Here is a 25,611-nt window from a genome sequence, read left to right on the forward strand (position 1 = left end):
AAATAAAGTAAATTAGCAGTTCCCACAGCCCCCAGGCCAGACCCCCCCCTCCTGGCAGGGGGCTCTTTGCCTCCCCAACCCCATTGACCACATTGTCGTTTCCTCCATCGTCGTCTCCCCGACCCCTCTCAGCTGTAGCACGTGGGGCTGTGAACGTGTAAATGATGTTTAATAATAGAGAAGAACCTAAAGTTTCTACGAGTTTTAGAGGAAGGAAACAAAACAAATTGCTTTGTAATCTCTTGGTTTTCAAGCACTTCAGTGCCTTTAGCTCAACTTCTGTTAAAGCGGGGGGGCGTGGGGGAGGGTGGGGGTGCGTCTGTACACTTGTTTTTAGGGGTTGTGACCTGATTATGCTACATTAAAACTACGGGCACTGCAAGAGGCTCTCAGGTATCCTTTATTCTTGTAGTAATAATGCAATTAAACTTTTAGTGGTTTAACCCCTGCTGTGCCTGTGTTACTTACGCAGCCCCCACAAGGGCTCCAGTGGCTGCCTGCTGCTCTCCTGCTCGCTGCGACGAGCAGTGGTCCTGCCCCACAGTGGGGTCCTTCCCCCCCGCCTGCCTCTCCCGAGGGGCCTTGGGCTGCCCTGAGCCCCCCTCCCACCCCAGCAGCCCCCAAACTGGGGGGGAGGGGGGAATGACACGACACGATTTGGGGGGGGGGGAGGCTGTCAATGGTGGTGGTCCCCTGCGTGAGCTCAGGGGCCCAGTGGCCTTCCCCAGCCCTGGGCACCCCCTGGCCATTGGAACCCAGCGTTTTAAAATAGAATTTTCTTTTTTTTTAATGCTAAATAATCAACATGACAAATAATTAGTGCTAAACAAACAGACTGAGGACGTCGGCGGCTACACACTGGTGCACTGGGCAAGGGAACAGCACCCGGAGCTACAGACACCGGGCGTGGGGGGCAGCTCTCGCAGCTGGTGGGGGCTTCGCCTTCTGACCAGCAGGACGGGCTGGGGGGGGGGGGGGGGGCGGGGCGGGTCGGGCGCTGAGCTCAGACCAAAGCACCGGGGCCAGGGGAGTGGCCAGGCTGCGGGTGCCCTTCCTGGAGCCTGCTGGGGTTACGGCCTCAGCACAGGAATCCCCTTTTCCTTCGGGCCTTCCCGGGGTGCTTGCTCCATCCTCCTGCGGATGCACCCGCCGCAGGCAGCGCAGGGCGTGCTCTGGCCTGGTTTGGGGAAGCCAGGGCAGCATCAGGCGGCTTGCTCCTGCCCCTTCCCCGTCCCGTTGCCTCTGGTGAAACCCTCCGCGGGGCTCCCCGGAGGGAACCTGCCTTTGCCGGATGTGTCCCAGACCACAGCAGGGAGATGAGGCCCGACATTGAGCGTGGGGCAAAGCAGACGTTATTGCACCAGGGAGGGCAAAAGCTTCACAGTCCCAAATTGCTGGAACAGAGTCAAAAAAGGAAAAAAAAAAAAAAAAAAAAAAAAAGAAAAAGAAAAAAAGAAAAAAGTGCTCAAAAGGAGCACGAGGCAATGCAGACACCCCAGGTGAGCACCGGCCTCAGTGAACCCCAACCTTGACGTACCGGTGGTGGGAGATGGGGCAGGTGCCACGGGACAGGGGCAGGAGCAGTGACCTACGTGCAGTGGTACAACGGGACCCTCCCCCTCCATTACAAGGTGGGGTGACGGGGTTGTGAGACACAAAGAAAGAAAGGGGCTGAATAATGCTGAGGCTGCAGTGGGGGAACATGCAGGGCAGGGGGCCATCGGGATTCAGCTCCGCTGCATTCAAGTGGTACCAGCAGAAGGCTCGACTCACGGTTGACGCTGAAGGGTGTGGGGGGTCGGTCCCTGTGCCCTCCCCTTCCACCCCCAGCTCCTAAACATTTCTGAGATTGTGGGAGCATTCACAGGGCACCAACAGGCGTAATACTGACGGGAGGAAGAGGTGGCTGCATGAGGTCTGGAGCTAACCCAATGTCCCGAGGCCCTTTGCTGGCTTTTGCCTGGCCATCGCCAGACCCTGCGGGCGCATTACATCAATGGTTACCGCATCATCCTTTACGCTTTGATTTTTCACAAGTAGGATTTTTTTTTCTTGCTTTAACTGCTTGGTTTTGTCTTGTTTCTTTGCTTTGTTTTTTTTTAAGAGTCTGGCAAAAAAAAAAAAAAAACACATCCCCAGGAAGATGCTGAGACTCAGCATACTTTTACCATTGAGGCCCAAGATCTCTTCCCCGGAGAGGGTGAAGCTCAGGCCCAGGCTGGGCGCCACGGTGGGCGAGGAGCTGTTCTGGGAGCGGGCGGCCCGCTTCCATCACATGATGCCGTTGGTGAGGTACTGGAAGCCATCATAGAGCTTGGTGGTGATGGAGCGCATGCTGCCATCCACCATCTGCTCAATGAGCAGCTGCAGCTGCTCTTCCGTCATGTTCATGTGGAAACGCTCCTTCAGGTTGCGGATGGTGCTCGAGCCGTGGAAGCAGGGGAGCTGTGAACCTGCAAGGCAGGAGGAGCAGGGTTGGCAAGGGGGCACTGGGCTCCAGAAGGGCTCCGCAGCCTCCAGCAGGGCTCTTTCCCTTGTCGCTGGCTCCGAGGCAGGTTTGTGGCACAGTCATTGCCTCACCGCTCTCGGCCAGTGGCCAGGGTTTGCCGTGACCTGCTGATGCAGAGCACTGGGATATTTACAGCTTGTTCCTGCACTGCAGCAATGGCATCCCCCTTCCCTTAGGTGTGTTTCAGGCTCCCCGAGGCACACTGATGCTTAGCCTAAGGGCTAAGCACACAGGCACATATCTGCCCCCTTCCTGCTCCTCAGCGCAGCCCAGGTATCCTCACACCTTGTGCAGTTCCAGCAAGGTCCAGGAGCTCTCGGTGCAGCCCACAGGCCCCAGCAGGGCTGCCCAGAGCCTCCTGAGATACGAGACCTCCCCCCGACCTCCCCCAACCCTGCCAGCTTTCCTCCAGGCACCAGGGGTCACCAAGACCTTTTGGGGTGATGCTCTGTGCAGCCCGAACCCAGAGCAGCGCAGCTCACATGTGGCCCCCCCCCCCCCCCCCCCCCCCGGACCCAGCCCCAGGGCCCCCACATCGCCGTACCTTGCTGCATTATCTCCACAATCTGCACAACTTTATCCATGTGCTTCCGGGCAGCGATGAGACCCTGCAGCATCAGCATCTTGTAGTAGTTGAACATGTCCCCGTCTGGCCCACCCATCACCTGGAAGGCAGAGGCAGGGTGGGTGGAGAGCAGTGGACAGAGAACTGCCAGGAAAATGGCATGCCTTGAGCCTAGGGATTGCCAACAGGAGGGGCACAATGAGATCTGTAGGGACTTTAACTTCTATGAGTGAACCCACACTGCAAAGAGAGCACCTTGAGCTGTAATCTTGAGATGATTAAATCTTGGAGCTGGGTCCCAAGAGCAACTCAGCTGACGCTGAAGAGTTGGCCAAGAACTACCACTGGTATCAACCCAGCCCTTTGTCCCCGCTGCCAAGGTTTGACTGCACCACCCCCAACACTGTGCGAGCACCCTTTGCCACCACGTCCCCGTTCACTCACATCCACAAATTCAGTGGTGAGTTTGAAGGCAGACGTCTCAAAGCCAAGATTCCTGGGGGAACTGGAAAGGATGAACCCAAAATCAATGTGGATGATGTGTCCATCTGCATCCAGCAAGATGTTGCCATTGTGCCTGAGCAGGAGAGGGGAAAGCCTCCATTAAACCCCAGGTGTGCGCATGGCCCCCACCTGCCTCCTCCCAGGACTTTCCTGCTGCACGCAGGGACAACAGAAAGAATCCCAGCAGAACACACAGCTCCGTGTCAGCAATACTGCGACCATTCCTGTGCTGGGGTGTGGAGACTCACCTGTCCTTGACCTGCAGCAGGTAACACACCAGGCAGTAACCAGCACAGCTCTGCACAAAATTCCTCTGGGCTGTCAGGAAGGATTCGGTGTTGTAATTGCCGTGTTCCTGCAGGAAATAATCCAGCAGCGACAGCAAGGATTGCTTCTTGATTTGGTGGATGGAAACAGCATTCACAACTGGCTCAATCATGCCGCTGTCAGCGGAGATGACAAGGATTTTGTATGGCTTGATCCAGAGGGGAACACGCTCCTGCTCCCAGATGGACTGCAGAGAGAACAAGGAAAACACAGTGCCCAGGGCGCGAGGGAGGCCCCGTGTGGCCATGGCCCCCGGCAGCCCCTGCCCCATCTCACCTGCAGCTGCTTGAGGACCTGGAAGGCGAGCAGCTCCTGCCGCAGGTCGTCCCCACACTTCACGATGACAGAAAGGAGGCGCCAGGAGGGGAGGTGGCCGTACGGGGACCCTTCCCTGATCCTCCTGTGGAGAAGGGGCAAGGGTGAGAATGTGAGGAAAGGGAGAGAGGCAGCCCGCAGGCTTCCCATCAGGGATCTGGGGGCAAGGAAAACCTCTGGAAAGGCAGCAGCTCGCTTGGGACTGCAGCAGAATGAGCTCCATGGCCCAGGACTGCAACAACTGCACACTGAGCCTTGACCAAACTATGGGGCAAACTTTGCCTGCACCACAAGACATCTTGGAGGAGTGCAGAAGGGAATGTACTCTCCTTGAATCCCACAGCCCTCTGTCAGAACAACATCCCAGATCTGTAGAGCACAATGCTCTCCTTCTTGCTCGAGGAGAAATTTGGGGGTTGGACGCACAACTCTGAGGCCAGGGACAGAAATGAGTTTATTTTGGGATGGGACAAATTGCTATGCCATATAAAGCCTATAAATGCTTGGTAAAGCCCCTCAAAGCCTAGTCCAAGAACAGCAAATCCGCCGTGGATTTTCTCCCTCCTCCAGCACAGCCACTGCACCCTGCTCTCCGCCTCCCCATTCACCATGTCCTGAGCCAAGGGCCTCACACTGAGGTATTTACAGGGCAAATCTCAGAGCCACATTCTTGTGTTTGCAGGGCACACAAAATCCTTGCAATGCTGCGAGCAGCCCCGTGCACGCAGCCCCCTGGCCCTACCTGACTTTCTCCTGCCAGGGCTCCTTCAGGGCGACTGCAGATGGGTCCTCGGGGTCCCTCTTGAAGGCCGTGGGGGTGTGCGCCAGCTGCTCCGAGAGTCGTCGCCTGCAGGACAGAGCCGGTAAGCAGCGAAACCCCTGTGCTCGGGGTGCACGGTTCGATGGGAAGTACCATCCCCATGGGCACCCAGAGCCTCTCTGATTCAAAGCACCTCACAAAGCTCATGGGTTCAACCTGGCTTGGAGCAAAATGCAAACCAGGGCCATGTCCACCCCCTCGCCAGTGGGAAAGGAGCCGGGACCTGAGCACAGCCGCAGGGGCTGAATTAGGGGAGCAAAAAGTGCGATCCCTTTGGGAAGAGCTACAGCCGGGGTCTCAATGATGTACAGCAGGAGTCTCCCAGCAGCTCTTCAAGCACGCATGGGAGGATTATACCGGCCCAAAGCCTCTACTTAGGGCTCTCACACCCTGCCACCACCGCCTAGGAGCCCGCACAGACCCTCCTTAAGCTGTGCAGATTAATTTTCTCCAGGAGTCTACCAGACAAATTTTGCCCCCCCCCCCCCCTTTTTTTCGCACTTGAACTAAGTCCAACCTCATAACCCACCCCCAGTAAAACCACCTGGGTGCTCTCAGCATGCCAGCCTCACCTGATATCTCCAGCAGCTATGAACACGGGCTCCCTGCTCTCCTGGCTGGTGATGCTGTCCACGGAGAACTGGGAAATGTTGTCACAGCTGTTGGTGTGAATCTCCGGCAGCTGGAAGGGGAAAAACGCGAGAGGTGCAATGAAGCAGCATCGTCTCTACACATCTGCTACCACAAGGGGCTGCCCCTTCCCGGCAGGAGCTGGCCTTGATCGCTGCCTTCAAGGGCCTGTGGTGCTACTGTGCGGGACACCAGCAGCATCTCAGTCTCAAGCAGGATGGAAAGGGCATCGTACCGTGAGACAAACCCTGCCCGGCACGCCCGGCCTCACCTCTACTTGCAGCTCCACGATATCGTCCACAGACCAAGCCTCGTCGTCATTGTCATAGTTGGGGACGGTGGTGAAGCTGCTGGTCCGCTGCTCGTGCGTGATCCCGCACTCGGGGAGGTTCTCGGCTGAGCGCGTGCTCCGGATGCGGTTCTCAGGAATCCGGGCAGGCACATTCGCTGTGTCGAAATTGTCACATTCAAGTACTTCAACGTAGATTAAATAAGGAGCCTGGGGAAAGCAAAACCCACCGTTACTGGGGTGTGGGCTCTGAAGGGGCCAGGAGGCTAAAGGATGCAGCACAGCATTCTCTGGCCGTGCAGGGTGCACGCAAACATAAAACAAAAGGGGTGTGCTGAGGACAAAAAGCCGCCAAGAGCTCTTCTCCCGCGTTGGCCGTGCTCACCTTGTCCTTGGAGTTGAGCACGACTGCCTGCGTGTGGGGCACCCGCACTACGTGATGGTCGAAGCCAGCCGTCGGGAGCCAGGCACGCGCTGGCAGCTTGTGGTTCAGCAGCGACAGCTCCGAGATGAGCCGCTGGGTCTTCTGCTCTTTGGTCGGCAAGGTGGCCAGGCGCTTCCCGATGGCTATCAGGGATTTGATGAATTCTCTCTCGGGAGCAAGTCTGACAGGCTGAAAAGTTGTAGGGGAGGAGGGCAGGGGGGAGAGTGTTACAAAGGTCAGTAGGACACCGGTAATGTTTCTTATCAGGCTCTGCAACCTAAAAGCACCGGGATGAACTCTGGAGAGCAACGAAGGCTCTTCCTGTCCCACCCTGCCTGCTCTCGGATGATGCTCCCGTGGCCGGAGGGACGGGCTCAGCATCCGGCTGCAGGGCAGGGCAGGATCCAAGCGCTTCCCCCTCCCGCTGGGGGTCCGGAGATCCCCTCCCGGCCCCAGGAGCTGCTCAGCGTCCCCAGCGCTGCCCCGCAGCTCCGGCGAGCCCGCAGCCAGCAGAGCGAGCGCACCGCAGCCGCGGCCTGACTCTGCGCTGGCTTCTGTCTGTCCTCACCCCAAAGCCTCCATCGGTTCTCAGTCCAACCATTTTGCAAAGACCAAACTGCAGCTTTAGCAGCCCCTCTGGTCCTCGAGCCACCCCGTACCCTGCAGGTGAAGGCGGGCTCTCTGCTCTGCTTTGCACAGCTGAGCTTTCAAATCAGAACAATGAATGATTGTGGCTGATTTTGCCATTAAAGATGCAGAATTAAACTTGCAAAGTGTTCACTGCACAAATCATGCTGGAAATGCACATGCAAAAAGCTATGGAGCATGAGAAAAGGAAGCAAAGAAAAACGTCGGAGAGCCGTGAAAGGTTACACAGCAAAATAAAGAAATGGTAAAAGAGGGGGAGGAGGATCACTCCAGTCGTTCCCTTTTGGGAAGGGGCAGGTGTGAATTGGTTTGTCTGTAGTCCACGTAGAAAACCCTTCCAGACTCAGGGGTGAGCGCTGCCCCTTCCTCCAAAGTGCTCTGCTCTCCCTCCTGCCTTGCTCGCACGTGCAGCAGAGGTGCCCTCACCTGGCGGCCCAACGCTTCCTCGGCCTCTGGGGCCGTTTTTCTCGGTTGCACTTTACCCGGTTTCTGCACAGAGCAGAGTGGTGTTCTGTAGGTGCTCGGCTCCTTCCAGCACCGCTTCCCTTCCTCTCCCGCCGCAGGCCGGGGGGCGCAAAGCAGCTGCTCCGGGAAGGAACCGCTGTGCTCTGGGCACGGAGGTTTCCGAGTGTGACCTGTACTTGACCGGCGGCCTGAACGCAGCCAGGTTTCCACGCATTGCTCATCTCAGCAGAGTAATTCAATGAGAGAGTCGCTGTGGCAGGAGTTTGGGATTGTGCCCAGTGGGACAGGCAGTAATTCAAGGTGCCCGCATGCAGCAGTGGCCCAAGAACAAAGTCCGTCCTGGTCCAGGGCAGTATCGATCTCTGCATCATCAGCAGCGATCAATCTGCTTCCACAGCACGCAGTGTGAATCCCTGCTTCTCCGGGATCCCCAGGCACTCGCAAAGCACGCGGTTCTGCCATCTGCTCCCCGTTGTGCCGTGGGAGGGAAGCAGTCCTGACCCTGGGCGCACCTCGTCCATATCCAACGCACGTTCTGCACCTCCGATGGTCGTGTTCAGGCCTTGGCTCCTACAGCCAGAAAGACATGGCCAGAAGATGGCCTCCCCAGCCCGTCCAGCCCCAAATGCATCCCACCAAACTATGCTCCAGTCTTTTGTGCTGGGGCTGAGCAGAGAAAGCTTCGCACTGTTTCGCATCCTGTTGCAGAGAGTTGTTGGTGGTGGGAAATGGCATCAGCTGAACCCGGGGCATCCCTGACCTGCAGGCTGCATGTACCCTGGCTTCCCGAAAGAGCTGAAGAAAGCCAGGCTGTGGCTGCATCAGACTGGTAACAACATGCTCTTGTAGCTGAGCAAACGGGGAGGAAGGGAGATGGTTTTCCCTAATCCGACTACCCAAACGACCAGGCTGTCACTCCGAGCCAATGTAAATATTAATTTTCTTCCATTTACTTTTACTTCAGCAAAACATTTCGCTGGCAGAGTTTCAAAAAAAAAAAAAATCCCTTCTCTTCAATTAGGTAGGGCTCTTGTTGATGTTTTGCTAAGACATAGGCCACGAGAGACGCTGCAGGAGGAAGAACCGCGGGGCCCTGCTCCTGCACGGATCCAGACCTCTTCCTGCGACCAGCAGCGATGGCTCAGGTGGAGGCGACGTCCAGCACCAGGCGATGGCTTCGTGGCACTGCCAGAAGTGTTAGGATGCAGGGACGGGGCTGTCCCACCACTACTGGAGCTCCAGGGTGGCTCTGCCCACGGTAGCTTCGAGCATCTCAGAAAGCTGGGGGTTAACCGGCTGCCGTCTGGCCACAACTGCCAAAGCGTCTTCTGCGGTTCTGCTGCTTTCACCCCTGCGGCCCCAGCGCCGCGTGGCGGGGACCAGCCCCCGAGCCGCACGGGCTGTGCCTGGCTTCCATCCTGCCCTCCACCTCTCTTCCACCCAAAGGAGCTCCATCGTCATCTCAGAGCTTTATGCAGCAAAACCCTGCCTGTGCCCCACTTCTGCCTGCTCCATGGCAGTGGCAGTGCGGTGCGGAGCAGAGCTGCTGCCCCGGCCCTCAAGCTGGATGTCTGCCCCAACGATTTCAGCATCCGCACTGGTAACGGCTACCTGCCTTTACCTGACACTCAGGTGCCTGCAGCAGATTTATACATTTGCTACAAACGCTTGCAAAGAATCCTGACTGCTGCAATCATGGTCTGCTGTGCTCAAGCACCTGATAAATGACCAGGGTTTGCAAAGCCTGGAAGGAAAGAGCTCCGGACTAGGGAGAGGGGTGCTCGCTACCACCCTGCTCATGGAGATCCTGTGCTGCGGGTTGGAGGCGCCGCCACCCCGGGCCCCACAAAGTGAAGGGAACGATGTGATGGGAACAGCCGCCGCTGCACGGGGAGCCAGCGAGGCCGCTCCAGCAGGGTGCAGGAGCATGGAGCCTGCAAGCGCTCCGCAGCACGCAGCCCCCCGAGAGCTGCGGCCGGGGGGGGATTCGGCCCCACAGACTACAAGGAGCAGGGAAATGCAAAAAGCACCCCTGCCCCAAGTGGGGCACGCACTGGGAATCAGCCCCAGGCATCCTGCACCTCCCACCCACCCAGCCTCTTACTGTCCTTTGCACCTCGAACAGCAGAGTCGGAGAGATGGAAAAACGTAATGGGGGAGCCTACGGCAGAGGGGGGTTTGGGACAGAGCCTTGGGTCCATCCATGGCTGCAGATTTTCTGCTTGCACTTGCTCGCAGTGCGCCCCTTGCAGTGCTCGTGCTTCTGTTCTGGAGGCACTGGAGGACTTGGGAGGAAGGGGAGCCCGGCACACATCCTGCAGCTGACTGCAGCGGCTGCAAAGGCTGGAGTTCACCATGCAGAGCCTTTCGGGGGGATGCGGATGCGCAAGGCACTGTGTCTTGCTGCCTGGGGCAATGCTTTTGATCATGGACTACATGTTCGAGGTGTGGAAGCCCACTAGAAATCCCAAACGGAGAACACGCGCACTGGGAGGAGAATGACACAAATGAGAAAGATGCTGTTGATTCAAAACCAAAAGGAGGTTCAATTCAAAAGAGCGTTCTGCTAGGGAAACACAGGGGTTTGATTGAAAGACCGGAGTGCAACGAGAAAGAAGGGAAAAATGATTGGTGGAAAAAGCAAATTAAATCCCATCTGGCAGAGAACTTTTAAGTAAAATTCAAGGAAACAGCATTTCCTCTTTCATCTGCTAACGACGTGATGCAAAGGGTCAGCGAATGCTCAGGCAGAATTGGGCAGCATCAGCCCGGCTGCTCCCCTGCCTCCATGGCTCGTTTCCAGCACGAGGGTTTTTCTCTCTCCCTCGCGGCCTTTTTTAAGCGATGAGCAACCGGGTCAAACTCCCAAGCCCCTGGAGGCTTTCTGGTTTGCTTTAGCCAAACCGGTCCAAGGAAATTTGCCCAAAGCTCCGTTTCAGCCGGCGTTTCCCTGCCGAGCAGGGAAAGTTCCCATTCGAGCAGCGCCCCGGCGAGCGCTGCTGCCCGCGCACGGGGCAGAGCCGGAGCGCATGCACGGGCACTGGCAGAGAGAAGGCTTGCTTTTCCCCAAACCAGGCTCAAGCAGTGCAAAAAAAAAAATCGTACGTTACGGGACGGCTTGGTGTCAGCGCTGCTCGTGGTGCACGGCCAGGCGCCGGGGTTTAGTATTTTCATGAGACAGAGGAAATGCTGCTGTAACACGGAAGCCAGGCAGCCCAGGCGCAGGAACAAAACGGGCCACTTACGGAACAGAATGATTTATCAAGGCTTTCCGTACTCGAGGAGAGCTCCTGGGAAATGGATGGAAGGGATTTTGGTGGCAGGTTTTGGGTGGCGGTGGTGTTTTTTTTCAAAGGAGAGAGAGGAAGGAGGGAAAGGGGGGGAGAAAAAGCAAGAGTTTAGCTCCAGGTTCATAACCATCCCCTTTCACTTGTTTGTTCTTCCCCGCGGCAGCATCGCTACCTCGACTCCTGGCTAGGGAGAGGCTCCTCGGAGCCTCAGCCACGAGCCCGGCACACAACGGATGCTGCCGGAGCAGCGCGACGTCCAGCATCGCTGCGCAGCCCTGGTACCCCACAGGGAGCGGGGCTGTCGGTACGCACTTCTGCTAGATGTACAGAAACTACAGTTCTTCATCCTTTATTTTGCTACCTGCAGTGGGCTTGCAGCTTTTCTGAGCTGGCTTCCTCAGACCGGGCTGGCCCAAAGGTAGCCCGCTGATGGCGCTGGCCCTCGCTTTGCCACAGGACTCAGCAAACGCACCCATTGCTCTCCTCTGGGCTCCAGTTTAGCCCCAGCAGTTAAATCAACCCCACGCCCTCTTCCCTGCAGCCCGAACAAGCTGCCGAAAAAACTGCTCTAACCCCACTGGCTTCCAGCAGCTGTCCCCATGCAGCCCAGCAAACTCCCGCTCCGAGCAGCCGCAGCCACATTTTGTTGTTCTTAAATAAAAGGGTAAATAGCTGTTTCAGCAATGCCCTGGCCTTGTTTTCATCTGACCCCATAAAGGAGCTGGGGAAATCGCCTGAGCATTGCTCAGTGGAGGCCAAAGGCCAAACCCGTGAACTCTGCCATGCCCTGCTGCAAACCCGTAAATCCATTATTTTCTTACAAAAAGAAATAATAATGGTGTTTCACCCCCTTGAGACTGGTGTGTAATTGGTTTTTAAAGTTCCCTTCCCAAAAAGAAGCAAACAGGTCTGTTTTTAGCATGTTAATTACAGGGATATGCTAATTCTATCAGGCTTAATCTTACCATAAGCAATAATAGCATTTAAATTAATAGCTTCCTCATGACCACATAAAAAAACCCCTACCAGTGCTGAGACTGGGCAAAACCGATCGAGGGAAAAAATAAAAAATAAAGGATTTGCTTGCAAACTGAGTGAAAACCATACAGGTAGAAACATTAATAGGGGAAATTTTGGTGGCCAGTGCATGGGAGCCGAGCAGGCTCCCCCAAAGCTGAGCCAGGCCACACAGCGCACGGCAGAGCACGCCGGTCCCTCCTGCATTCAGGACCCAGGCTCCCGGGTTCGGTGATGCACCTGAAAGACTCGCGCACCACGGAGCACCCCATGGGGAGCTCCCACGCTGCACCCGGTCCCTGCTCCTCAGCAGCTTCATGCCAGGTGCCTGCGACGCGGCCAGTCCTTAGATCCCGCGGAAATCTTTAAAAGGCTCCCTAAAACCTTTGCCAGCTCTGGAAATCCCTGTCCCGACGCCGGGCCGCAAGCCTTCATGTGGGAACCGTGCAGCTCAGCCGCACTCGTCATTAAAGTGAAGCCCTGTGATGAATTTAAGAGATGGCATTACATTAACACTTCCAATTTAAGGGACTGCCTTCAGACCACGTGGCTGTTACCCCCTTGAGCAGCTGGTGAGCTCTCACAGGCCCCCCACCCACCCCTCCATGCCACCAGGACGTGCGGGAGCGGAGCTGGCCCCGAGGGACGACGGGGAGCTGCGACCGCTTGCTGCATCGCGGTAACACGCTGGAGCCGGGGCTCCAAAGGTTGCTGCTCTGGGACGGATTTCTGCCGTCAGGGCTGGGCGTGCCGGCTGCTGGCACCGGGGCCGTTGCCGCACACCGGGCACGCTGCGCCCAGCTGCACCCTGCTGCCGCACGGCAGCTCGCGCTGCCCAACAGCCCTGAGCCAGCGCCAGCCCTGGGGACGGATCCTGCCCAGGGCACGGACGGTTCTCGAGAGCGGCTGCAAGACCAGAGCAGAGGCCAGGGAGGTTTCTGCGAGGTGAGTGCCAGCAGTGGGTGCCACGCAAGCACGGCAGGCATGATGTGTGTTATCCTGTGTGCTACCATCACTTGTCGGTGAAAAGGGACAGGAGAGGGGCAGCCAGAGGCAATCTGGGTACTGCTCCTGGATATTATCGCTCACATGTGAGTGACAAAACCTGCTGGCAGCAGGAGAGCCCGGATCTGGAGAATAGGAATAACCAACTCCAAGTGGGAATTAAGCACATCGCTTCTGTGCCTAGCGCCGAAGCCCCTGGCACAACCTCAGCAGCTCTGGACGTGTTTGGAGCTGGCTCTTCCTCACCTGCTCGTGCTTCCAGCAACGTCATTTCATGGGCATGGCAGCTTCGCTTCCCCTGACTCCAACGCACATAAACCTGGGGCAGAGGCTGGCCTACACCCACTCCCTTCCCCTGGAGAACGAGGCTGCAGGAAAGGCCACGGCAGCCCCAAGGGCTCAGCCACCCTCTGTGCCCCGGCACGCAGCTGGGCTCACCAGCTCCCGGAGGCTTTCCAACCAAGGGAAGATGCTTTGGGGCCTCCATTCTATGTCTGATGGTGCCTCCAAAGAGGTCAGGCAGTTTTACAGCAGCCAGTCCAAAAACCACAAGCTCACCACTGCCCACACGGGGCACAAACCATCACGGAGCAGCTGTTTTGGCAAAAGGAAAGAAATTCAGCACGTCCCTGGCTTTTCCTCCCTGCAGCATTTGGTGGACGCTTCAAGAAGTTGCTGGTGGCAGACAGAAGGGTCGCACGAGGCCCGTTCCTGCAGGGATTGGGCTGGAAGGTGGAGGCATGCCACGCTGCCAGCAGCACGCTGCCTCTCCCCACAAGCCCGACATACGGAGGAGCCATGTGCCGAGTGCCAGCAGGCTTCCAGGTTTGTCACCTAGGAAACAAGAAGCCTTGAACATTTAATATTTTGGGCTGGCCCACCCAAATTCGATGTGCGGAGTGTTATTTCCAGTCGGTCGTGGCCCTCACACCCGTTCGCGATCCCTGCTCACCTCCTGGAGGCTTTGCACTGGGGTTTTGAGGCACTAAGGCCGAGGTTCTTGGTGCTTCCCAAGACTTCAGGACTTTGACTACAAGTTTCTACCCAGTAGATACATAGCAGCAGACCGATAAAAATAACTTCAGCACTCTTGTAAAGCATCTGAAAGTGAGCTCAGCACTCCATGCCCTGCAGGGATGCTTTCACTTCCCCAAATCCCCCGCAGAAGGGCTTACACTGTTCGTAAAACCCAACAACAAACCTTTTGGTTACTGTGGATGGCAGTGTTTTGTGTCTTAAAAACAAAAAAAAGAAAAACAAACCAAGGCAGCTCTTGAGTCACACCTCTCAGTGACGCTGTGCGTTATGGGGAAAGGAAGAGCTGTCAGCTGTGAGACCCCGAACCAGGATGCCCATGGCTCTGCAGCTGGAGCTGCTGCTGCCCCATGGCCAAGGGGAGGCAGCAGGAAGGCCCCCCAAGCCCCAAGGGACAGGAGAGAGGCCAAGCCTCCGAGCCCTGACCAGTCTGTGGGACTGGGACGCGCCTGGCAGAGCTGCCTCGGAGCACGTGGCCACCGCAGCACCCATTCTGCAGCCCGTTCTTGCCGCTGTAGGGCAGCGGGGGAGAAACGAGCCCTACCAGACCTGGCACTTTCACCGGCATCGCCGAGGGTGCAGCTCCAGAGGTGAAAGGCCAAACTCCTCCACACCCTGCCTGGCGGAGCCAGAGCCAGAGAGAGGAGTTAAGAGGCCAAAGACTTGGGTAGATTGTGATGGGAGGAGCGAGGGGAAAGCTTTCAACCTCTAAAAACTAAAAAAAAGTAGCTTTCCAATTCAGAAGTTGCTTGCAAGCACGCAGGCTCTGATACGTGAAGCTGTGCAGAAATGCAGACGTAAACAGCTTTGCATACAAACCCTGGCTGCTCAAGATCCTGCTGATGTGGCTGCTAAAAAAAAAAAAAAAAAAAGGCAGCACTCCCCCCCAGGCCGTGGGCAGCGCTCGCATCGCAGGGAAGCTCTGCTCGTGGCGCGGCACTGCAGAAGCTGCCGTCGCAGCGCTCCCTCCCTCAGCCAACCCAGATTCTTACCCGATTATTCAATTAGCAGCTTTCTAATTACAGGTTTTTTCACCTGACTAGTGGAACCGGTTGAGCCGAACATTTCTGTTCGCACGGCGTGCCCTGCCTCCAGGCACCGGAGCATCCTCCGGGTCCGTCCAGGCGTCGCATCCAGGCGCAGGACCTCGGCTGTGAACCCGGGTGCATCCACAACCCCAGGACCCAGCACCACGGCGCCAACTCCTCCGGCCACAGCCAGGGGCTGAGCCACGACATGCCGGGGGAGATGGGGGGCCGAGGCTCAGTGTCCCGCGTGAGGCTGCCGGTGCAGAGCCGGCCAGGCAGGAGAACTTGGGGCAGGCTGCGGAGGGAAGTGGCTCGTGCCCAGCTTTGGCTCCAACTCGGAGGGGAGCCGCGGGGTTTCAGCCCTGAAAGGCGTCTTCCAAAAGCCACAGCGCTACGAGAAACGCTAAGAGGTGGTGGATGCTGAGCACAGCGCTGTGGTGTCCCTGCCCGGGCTCGTGGAGACCTCGCTGGCGGAGCGAGCCCCGGCCCTCGTGTGCCTGCCGCTGGGCTGAGAACGGGGCTGGCGTGTGGGTGAGCGCCGCTGCTGCTGCTGCTCAACACCTACCTGCAGGAGGAACTGGTGCAGACGCATTTGCATGCTGCAGAGGAAGCCTGATCTGTTTGCACAACAAATCCCCACCAAGCCAGCACTGGGAGAACTCTGCATCTTGCAGGGTTTGCTGCAAAGGTGCACGGAAGAGGTTTCATTAAAAAAAAAAAAAACAAACAACAGCAACAAAAAAAACCAGCAACAACAACAAAAAAACCACCACCAAAGAAACAAAACCAGCCAGGCTCAGGCTTTGCACTCCGTGGGACCCTTCGAGGCACCCCCCAGCCAGTCTCGGTACCACAAGTTGATTTACCCTCCTCCCAGTGGGATCTCGACCCCTGTATCAATGTTTTGGGCACCGATGGCAGAGACACGGCAGCACCCAGGAGGCAGAAGAACCCCCAGATGAGCGGAGACGAACTTTTACTGCTGCAAAACCTCGAGTTTAAGCGAGGCTGGGGAACGAGCTCAGGGCTGGTCCTAGCGCAGCCCAATCCATGCATCCGATGGTCTCTTGGACTGCGGGAAAACCACTTGTAGCTCAAAGCAGCCCAGGACGCAGGGCACTGCGGGTCTCCAACATGGGCAGTAACACCAAGCACTTAAACAACACAGGCGCAGGAAGCTGGGTCGGGACATTCAGAGGCCAGGAAAGCTCTTACGGCGCCTCGAGTATCCCCATTGCTGCGCAACGTTTAAACAGCTTGCGTGGCCTCTAGATCAAAATACATTTCAAACATTGCCAAGAGAAACTATTCTCAGCGCTCCTTTCATCTATAATTTATGTAAAGCTTCGGTTTCCATTATTCGAGCAGCTGCAGCCAGCGTGAGCATGAGACCTCCGCACGTCCTGCTTTCCATCAGCCAGTTGTTTTCAACTGTGCAGGCGAAAGGGAAAGATGTGGCAGATCCACTTCCCTGTCCCCAAACGCCACGTGCCCTGTGGCCAGCTGGGTTTTGGCCTGGGAGCAGCAGCGGAATGGGGAGCAGGGTGGTTTTAGCTTGCAACCGGCCAAAGCATTTCCAGCCTGGCTGAGCGACGCTTTGCAGCTCTGCAGCCTCCTTCACACCCATTTCCCAACATGCCATCCCAAAGTTCTGCGCAGGCAGGAAAGCACGCGGCCCCTTCAACGATTTACAGGACAGCGTGGAGCAGAGGGAATTTTAGGTGAGGCAGAAAAGCCAAGAAATCTTCCCCCGTTACGAAAACCATCACGAGATCCCTGTGTCTAGACAGAGCAGCAGGGAAGTCAGCTGGCAAGGTCTCAACACGAGGCAGGGATGACCCAGGGAAGCAGCCGCCTGGAGCGGGGTCTGGGTGCCCAGGAAAGGGTGCCACGAGCCTGCTCCGAGCCGGCTGAACCGTCCCGGCCGGCGGCATGAGGCAGGACAAGGAGAGGCGCTGCTTTGCTCCGTGCACCGGCTCAGCTCCCCGTCCTCCTCTCCCACCCCAAGCCCAGGTCTCAGCCTGGCATCTCCCACCCCATCGGGTCGATGCTCGTGCTGAGAATGTCAGCCCTGCAAAAACAAAGCGGCAAAAAAAAATAATCCTGACTGTTCTTCCAGCTTGATTCCCTCCAGCCCCACATCCCGAGGATGCTGCTTACCCTCCTGCTCCAAAAATCCCTGTCAGCAGACGCATGAAGTGAGTAATCCGCATTTTCTTTGGGAGAAGCCCTGCTCAAGCAAGGGTTTGTGCTCAGCGCGTTGGTACGGAGGCTCACGCACGCGCCAGTACAGCAGCTCAGCACCAAAGCTGAAGCAAAGTTGCGTGGATAACTTCATGACACTGAACAGCGAGCACTGCAAGGCCCACGGGAGCAGTTCAGGTTTGGAAGACGCGTAACACACGCACACCCGAGTTAAATCCCTGTTTGCTTTGGCACTGAACTGCGTCAGCCCCCAGCCCTGGAAACTGGCAAGGTCCCCTCTACCCTGCGCAGCCCCTCCGGCCTCCCACTGCCTCCGAGCGGTGATAAAACAGCAGAAATCAAAAGCCGAGCTCATGGTGCAGCGACGGCCGTAGGCGAGCACCGTGGCCTGTTTACCCCTGGGGGGTCCGGGGTGGGAGCAGCAGCTGCAGCACCCCAGCCGCAGGCAGGAGCGTCCCCGCGCGCCCTGAGCCCTGGGCACCAGCAGCAGCTCCCAGCCCTCAGCTGCCCAGCGCCCTTCCTGCAAACAGGCCTGATCCAAACAGGTTGGGACAATAAGGAAATCAGACTTCCAGCAGGGATCGGATGGCTTTAGATTGCAAAACAGACACCGACTTCAGTTGCCCAAGTGGGGTGGGAATTCAGCAGCGTAGGAAGCAGCTCAGCCCTGCTAACCCAGCTCTTTGCTTTATCTGCATCTCACATCCCCCCTTCCCCTCACACCACGAAAATTCCCCCTTCAGAGCCTCAGCTTCCTCGAGCGAAACCAGAGGAGCGGCACTCCCACGCTCGCGCAGTGCCTCCGAGCCTCCAGATGAAAGCAACGTCTCCTTGAACCCGGCTTTCTATGGAAATGAAATTTCAGAGAAACTCTGCCTGCGCGTCCCTCCCTGGTGAACCCTGCGGGGACCGCTCGGCGCGGCAGGGACGAGCGTGGCAAGCTGCGGGGCCGGGGAGGGGAACGGCTCGGGATGGGGGGGCCGCAGGGAGCCTCTGAGCCCCCAGCCCCGAGGCCAGCCTGTGCCAACACACACTGGACACCAGAGCGACGCCTCCGACAGCACCGGAGCCGGGCTGACGGCTCTCCTCTGCGTGAATTTTAAGGCCAGCTCGCTAAAAGACAGCGGCATCAAAGCTTCCTTCGCAGCTACCAGGACAGCAATCCTGCAGCAGAGAAGCCACGAGATGAGAACCAACCCCCCGAGCACATCCCCGCGGGTATCCCCTCCCAGGCCGTGTTTCGGAGAGCCCCGCCATTACCTCTTCCTCGCTCTCGACTTTGGGATTGCTGGCTGTGCGCTTCAGATTGCTGCTCAGGCTGATGGTAACCGTGGCATCCGACTTGGACCTCTGGTGAGTCCTTTTGGAAGGAGACAGCCCCATGTCGGGCGCGGGGCTCAGGGACGGCAGCTCCCTCTTCTTGTGAGCTGGCTTCAACTCGTCCGAGAGGATGAGTTTCCGCAGCTTGGTCCCACGGGAGTGTCGCTGGGTGGAGATGTGCATGTCCGAGGAGTAGGCGCCCAGCAGCAGGGCGCACTGCAGGGAGAAGTTGATGCTCTGCCGGCAGCGGTGCACGATGTAGGGCTTGATCGCATCCCCCACATCCTCGTCCATGTGAATGTACATATTGAGCAGCTGTGGCAGGTAGAAGTCCACCTCCTCGTTCCTAAAGCAGAACAACCTATTCCCAATGTAAGCCTGCACACCAGGTTCCTTTGAATTGTACAAGTATGAAATGGCCATGGAGATATCAAAGAGTTTGGATTCAAAGAGCCGGAGGAGCCACGACTGCTTGGCAGAGTTATTCTTCTGCCGCTTGCGGGCGGTTTTCACCGTGTTGGCCGTGGTCTCATCCTCCTCCTGGATCTTAGAGGCTGTGCTGGGCAGATCGTCCAAGCACCTGATTTCACAGCCCTCCACGACGTCTCCGTTGGGCAAATCCACAGCAGTCCGCGGGGCGCGCTCTGCCTCGCTGCCATCAGCTGCTTTTGTCAAGCTGTCCGAGGAAACGCCGTGCATCAGCTTAACTTTCTCCAGGACCTCCTCGCAGGCTTTCTTCGCCACCTCGGGGTCGATGACCGCCAGCTCCCCGACGCCCTCCGTGATGACGCTGAGGGACGTCCCGCCGTTCCCCTGCGGCGCAGAGCTGGGCACCGGGTCTCCGACAGAGTCTCCCATAGCAGTGGTGGGTCTGCACGCTTCAGAGCTGAAAAAAAAACAAGACAAAAAGGAGTCAGGGACGCAGTCTGTGTGGGACAGAGCTTCTAGGCTGAAGGTGGGAAAGCAGGAATCCAGTCTGGGACGCACAGAGAGGTGGGCTTTGGGGCAAACCTTTCCAAAAAGGCTTTGTCTAGATAAAGGTGGCCAAGCCAACGCGGGAACACCGAGGTGGTTGCTTGGGTTTTAATGATCTTCTCGGTACCCCTGCCACCCAGGCCTGAAAGAGCTGTAAACATCCATCAGCCACTACAACAAATTCCCCTGTTACCATGACAATAAAAAAAACTGAGCAAGCCAAAAAGAGAGGGGGAAAAAAATAACCAGGTTGCTTTATGTATGCTAGGAAAGGAATGCTGCGATGCTGTGTGGCCACCTGTGGGATTAGAGGGTCCCCGGCCGGGTGCACCCAGCGGCTCCGCTGCTTGCTGCAGGGTTTATCGCGCATGAAGCTTTTAGACCTTTACCTCCCCCCTGGGACCGATGCCGACAGCATCGACAGTGGTGCTCCGAAGGCGAAATTCCCCGACCATCCCGGCCTGTGCTCCCCGAGGAGCCAGCGCGCGCAGCTCCAGAGCAAGATCCAAGGTTTCATCGTGGCCCTGTTTTCAAAGTCCGGACACTAATGCCTGGGTTACGTATCCTTGCCAATGATTAGCGCTTAATTGCATTTTAAAAATAAGATAAATGCGGGACTGAACACGCTTCCTGGTTTCCCATCTCGATAAGAAGAGCAGCCGTGCACCTCTATGGATAGCCAGCAAGAATAAAGAAGGCCAGCGCCAAGTGAAACCGCCCTCTAAAAATAAAATAAGGCACCCTATTCACTCCAACATCATTACTGTGGCTCTGACTGCTTCCCTTTATTGCTCACACGATCCAACAAGACAGCTCGTGATCAGCAGAAGGACACAATGCCTTTTACAAATGTTAAGCGCTGCAAGCAGATTGCCAATTCCCTCCTGCTTTTCATGTCCAGCACGGTGGAAAAAACGATGGCCTTTGGAAAAGAAGTTCACCGAACAATTTTCTGCCTCTGCTCGCCCCGCAGCCCCCAGCCCCGATTTTGCCACAGAAACCGTGCCAGCAGGTTCTTGCAGCAAGGCATTTCCCCGCTAATTTAATGACCTTGTTTTATCTGCTTATTTTTGCAGGCGATTACAGGTTCATCCGCTGGCCTGCAGCATAAACCCTCGAGGACGAGCGCTCGAAGGCCGGCGCTCGCGGCATCACACCTGCGCGCGGCACGGCGGGGGGAGCACAAGCTGCGAGCCGCGGGGACGATCCGGGGCCGAAGCAGGCAGCGGGGGCACTTCCACAGCCGCCTGGCGCCCAGATCTGTCTCAGCCCCGTTTCCTCGGCTTTAACACCTGGTTTTTCCCACGGGCAGTGGGGAGGATTCGCCCTCCACAGCAAATGCCGGCTCCCCTCCTGCCGCCATCCCGGGGTTGCGGCGCTTCTTTATTCCCAGTACAATTACTTCTGGGACCACCGGGAGCGGGGATGCCGCTTTACGCCACGCCACCTCCCTGGCAGGCTAATTAATTAGGGCAGCAGCGCGCCGGGACGAGCAGCCAAGGCCGCTATCTGGGTCGGCGCGGGCGCCGTGGCGAGTGAAAACACCACCAGCACACCCAGGTGCACGCGCCGACTTCCAGAGACCAGCTTCCTCCTCTTGTTTTAGAAGCACTTACGCCCTAACGAGGGAGTGAAAGAGCCTGACCAAAGTTCAGCACTTCAGATTAATATGAATAACATCTTTCACTCGGCCCGCACAGCAGTACTGCACAACATTTTCCTCTGTGCTTGCCATTCCCTTTGGTCCAAATCCCACATGCTTCAAATATTTGTGGTCATTAGATCCTAAAGACCCTGCGAGCACAAGGAAGTTGTTTTTCCTTCTCGGTGAGTCCAGCGTTGCCCCACGAGAGCCCACACGACGCAATTTTTAAATTAGCACTGCACCAGCAAGGAGGAGAGCCTTCAGCACGACCCATGCAGGGTTTGCAGAGAAACATGGCGTGAAACCAGACGCAAGGAAGGAAAGGGTCACGGGAGAGCAGGAGCAGTCCTGGGACCCTTCCCATCGAGGCACGTGGGATGGCCAGTGCTGACCATGAGAAGCACAAACCCAGCGCTGGCATCCGTCGGGCCACAACAGCACCTTCCTCCTTCCTTCCCTGCTGGGCTGCTCCCACCCACAGCACCCTCGTGGGGCTGTCAGCATCCCGGACTGCCCGACTGATGCAGGCAAACGCTTCCACATCCTCGTTAGGCTGTTACAATGCCATTAGATCCCTCTCCCCATCAACTGCCCGTTTGAAACCCGATGCAAAAGGTAAAGAGAGCTCCCAGCTCAGGAAGCCTCAGGCCAGGTCCAGATCCTCCCTGCAAGGCCTGGGCAAAGTGCTTCACCTCCCGCAATTCCATTTTCAACAAGGCAGGGCCCAGTTGCTCCTCCGTCTCGCCAGTTTTGCCCCTTTCTTCCTCCTTCTTGTTCGGCCCCCCAAGCAGGATGTAAACCCGCTCTGCGGTGAAGGTTCAGCAAAGCACCCGGTGTTTTTCCAGCCTTTTTGTAGACCCGCTCCAGAAGGTGTTCATCGGCTGCAGCACTGCGGGAGCTGATGGAGCGCCACCAAAACGCTGGGGAAGAGGCAACCCTGCCCTCCCTCCTGCCGACTGCGGAGGGACCTGAGGGGCACAGGAGGCCACGTCCCAAGCCCCAGGAGAAAGAATATTTACATTCTCGTTATTTCCGTAGTCTGGTGGCCTCAGACAAGCAGAAGCCCTAGGACTCTGCCGCACTGGTTGTGCAGAGGGACAGCACGTGCTGGAGTTCTGGGTATTAAACCTCCACGGAATAGGCTGGGCCCGACTTGGCATCTAAACCAGGTTCACACAATTTCTCTCGATGCTTTCTAGGCACCTGTGCTTCAAAATGCAGTTGCTGCAAGCACTGACTTTCCCATGGCCAGCCCAAAGTCCCAAATTCTTCTTCCACGTTCATCCGGAACGCGAGGCTCGCTCCGCCGCCGCCCCGCAGTGCTTTGCGCTGACGAAGGGACAGCCCGGCAGAGATTTGTAACTGCTGAGTGGGTTAAACTCGGATTAAAGAACTACGCAAGATAAATCCACCCACAGGCCTGCAGGGTTGCCTCCGCACCACAGGCACGGCTTTGAAACCAGCGTGCCGTGTTTCTGTTTTGCTCTTCAGCCCCCCCAGCACTTGCACACCCGGCTCCTCCAGCAACATCCTGGCAGCGGGGCCGTTTGGAGCCTGCCCAGGACACATCCCTGCTCCCAGATTCCCAGAGAGGGACTTCCCTCCCTGCCTCCTGCATTTTTCTGCGAGTCACATCACAATTTGCCAAACGTATCGCAACGTGCTATTTACCTCCATCCACAGCTCCTCGGCGTGACTCCCCGCTTCCAAATCGCTGGTCTCAACGGGGCCACAAATCCCATCGGCTACACACAATGAAGCAATGCAGGCTGGAAAACAGGCTGAGCTGAATTCATGTGGCTCATCCTCCACCCACAGCCATAACGGGCCAAGTTTCTCTCTGGTGGAACTGCACCGAAGCCGGTGATTAAATACGAAATAAAGGGAAGCCCCTATTAGCACAGAAACTGGATGAAGCAGCAGCACGTCGGTGAAGCGATTCAAGCGCACGGCTCCTTCAAGAAGCAACAAAAGCAAAGGGAGATCTCCTGGAACAGAGCTGTGGCTTTACAGGAAAGAAAAGTCTCCCTCCTGCCTGACTTGAATAAGAAATATTAGCCCTGGCAAACAACCAGAAGTGCAGGATGAAGCCTCGCTAAGACATCTGGTCCCTATTACACTGCGTTACTTTTTGTTTTGCTCAGCACTGATGGCCTTCTACATCTTGCTCTGCCTCGGGGAGGGCCACAAGTTAGGATGGAGGCACGGAGCATATCGGAGCTGTGCCGTGGGCCGAAGGTTTCCAGTCCCCTCCGCTACGTTAACAGAAGTGAGCCGCAGCTCAGGGCGCCCCTCCGATTCCCTGCGAGCGCAGCAGCTCACCGCGCCTCTCCAGCAGGCTCAAGGGCTGGGGAAACTGAGGCATGAAGGGGGCTGCCAGTGACTCGGCTCACCCTGGGCAGATCAGCAGCATGCTACGAGCTGTGCTAAAGCAAGGGCGAGTAATTCTCGCTGGGGGAGGCTGCTTCCTCTTTCAAGCCCAAAATCCCCTTCCAAGAGCCTCAGCGCCGGCACAGCCAGATTGCTGCCCGTGTTTCACACTCGGCTGAACCAGATTCAGCCCATGCACAGCACGCGTGCCTCAGTCTGTTATAAAAATAACGAAATACCAGGCTCCAGACATCCCGAGGACAGACTGCCCATAAAGCTGCCCCGCTCCACGTCAGCGCTGCTTTGGGACTTTTTCCCCAGCGAAAAGCAGCTTCCCTCCTAGAGGACGCACACCACAGAGCCCTGACGCACCTGCCTAGCAGCTTTCTTAATAAAAACAGAGGGTTGCAAGCGATGCTCTAGTGGAAGAAGCAGCAGCAGCCCAAGCATCTGCAGAGGGGCAGCCTGAGCTCGCTGACAGCGCCCTGTGGCTCCTAGAACCCCTAAAACTCCTGCAATCAGGGGGACTGCCGTGACGGCGTGGCACTGCTGGGCTGCTCTGCAGGATGGGAGCGGGCGGCAGCGCCCTGCTCCAGCTCGACCTCACCTCCCAGCCCAGCCTCGTGGGGCTCAACTCGCACCAAGCGGTGCTCGGCCAGCCCTGAGCTCCGGAACAGCCGCAACGCCGGGGCTCGCACAGAGCAAACGAGGACTCGCTCCTAGATTTGGAGTGAAGTCAGCAGCACAAGAAGCACAGCAGAATGAGGAGCTGCAAGGAGCGCTACAGGATGGCTTCTAACAGCTCCTTGGCTCCTGCACGGAGAGATGCCCCAAGCTCCCTGCTGCAATGTCCATCCATGGCAAAGCATTCATACTTCTGGCTTTGTGGCATCTTTCCTAAGAACTCGTCCCGCCTTCCCGACTGCTCTTCGCAGCCCCGGGGGGAGCCTGCCAGCCCAAGCCCGCTGCAAGCTCTTCCTTCGCTCCTTCCTCCTCCACAGATCGCGCAGCCCCCCGGGAAGGGGTTAACTCCAGCGATTTACCTATCATCCAGCTTCTGCACTCGCCTCTCACCTCTGAACTGCCTCAGCCCTTCAGGAACAGGGCCCTTGCTACGACAAGGCACCCCCTCCTCGCGCTCCCCGCGGTCCCCGGGGCGCAGCACGCCCAAGGCCGGGAGCGAGCCGGGCCCTTCAGCGGGGGGCAGGCGCCGCACAGGCACCGGGCGCAGCCTCCTGGCCCCCGCCACCGCGGGCCGCTCCGTGCCCGAGCGCTCCCACGCGCTCACGGGTGTGAATTCGCTGCCTGAACCCCGCGGCGCTGTCGCTACCCGCGGTCACGGCCGGGCCTTCGGCTGAGGCCCGGCCCGAAGCGCTGCGGGGGGAGCCGGGAGGGGAGCCGGGAGCCCGCGGTGAGCCCGGTGCCGCCACCGGCCAGCCCAACCCGGGCCCCGGACGGGCCGCGGCTGCAGGAGCGCGGGGCTGGGGCAGCGCCGGGCTCTGGGGCCGGCAGAGCCTCGCCCGCAGCGGGCTGAGCCCCGGCGCCGTGCCCGGCTTCCTCCCCGCCGAGTTCCGCTGCGGGGGGGAGAGAACCGGGGGGGGGGGGGCCGGGGGTTCCCCGCGGGCGGCGGCAGCGGCGGGGTCCCGGCGCCCCCCGGAACGCGCCCGGGGCTCGGCTCGGTGCCGCGGCAGGGCCCGGAGCGCCCTACCTGCTGCGGGGCCGCCCCGCGGGGCCGCGTCCCGGGGCTCCGGTGCCGGCGTGCGGGGCTGTCCGGGCGGCGCATCCTGGGCCGGGGGCGGTCGGTGCCGGCTGCCGGGGAGGGCAGGAGGAGGAGGAGGAGGGCGCGGGGCCGCCGGGGCTGGCCCCGCCCGGCGGGAGGCGGCGGCTCGGGAGCGCCGCGCGGCCGCGGCCCCGGCCCCCCCCGGCCCGAGCGCTCCGGCCTCCGCGGCGCGGCCGCTTCCGACTCGGGCCGGAAAAGCGACGCCGGGCCCGGCCCGGAGGCGGCGGCGGCGCCCGGGGGGCGGCGGGGAGGCGGCGGCGCCGGGCTCACCTGCGCGGGGCCGGAGCCGTGGCGGTGCGGGAGCGGCCCCGCGGAGCGGCGGCAGGCGCAGGCCCCGGCGGCCCGGGCTGCCCGGGGCGAGGGGGCGGGGCCGAGCGCGCCCCCTGGCGGCCCGGCGGCGGCAGCGCCCCCCGGCGGCGGGGGCGTGGCCAGCTCCGACGGACGG

At 58.5% G+C, this 25,611-nt stretch overlaps 1 protein-coding gene across 7 annotated transcripts; it reads right to left on the reverse strand.

The window, feature by feature from the left end:
• Window positions 1-384: 384 nt before the first annotated feature.
• PI4KB (phosphatidylinositol 4-kinase beta) lies at window positions 385-25,542 on the reverse strand. Of its 7 annotated transcripts, none has more exons than XM_040539276.1 (12): window positions 25,437-25,525; window positions 18,337-19,282; window positions 10,742-10,786; window positions 6,345-6,572; window positions 5,942-6,169; window positions 5,613-5,722; window positions 4,963-5,067; window positions 4,182-4,305; window positions 3,827-4,092; window positions 3,519-3,651; window positions 3,054-3,174; window positions 385-2,453 (listed from the first exon to the last, which is right to left on the reverse strand). In XM_040539276.1, the coding sequence occupies exons 2-12, from the start codon at window positions 19,252-19,254 to the stop codon at window positions 2,272-2,274; spliced, it is 2,460 nt and encodes an 819-aa protein (XP_040395210.1). In that variant the 5' UTR covers window positions 19,255-19,282; window positions 25,437-25,525; the 3' UTR covers window positions 385-2,271. The 7 variants fall into 7 exon arrangements, with proteins under 7 accessions (XP_040395210.1, XP_040395208.1, XP_040395206.1 ...); XM_040539274.1 differs by lacking the exon at window positions 25,437-25,525 and adding an exon at window positions 25,095-25,243; XM_040539272.1 differs by lacking the exon at window positions 25,437-25,525 and adding an exon at window positions 22,688-24,478.
• Between the last annotated feature and the right edge of the window lie 69 nt (window positions 25,543-25,611).

The sequence above is a fragment of the Cygnus olor genome, chromosome 28 (genome assembly GCF_009769625.2).
Source record: "Cygnus olor isolate bCygOlo1 chromosome 28, bCygOlo1.pri.v2, whole genome shotgun sequence".
Taxonomy (NCBI): domain Eukaryota; kingdom Metazoa; phylum Chordata; class Aves; order Anseriformes; family Anatidae; genus Cygnus; species Cygnus olor.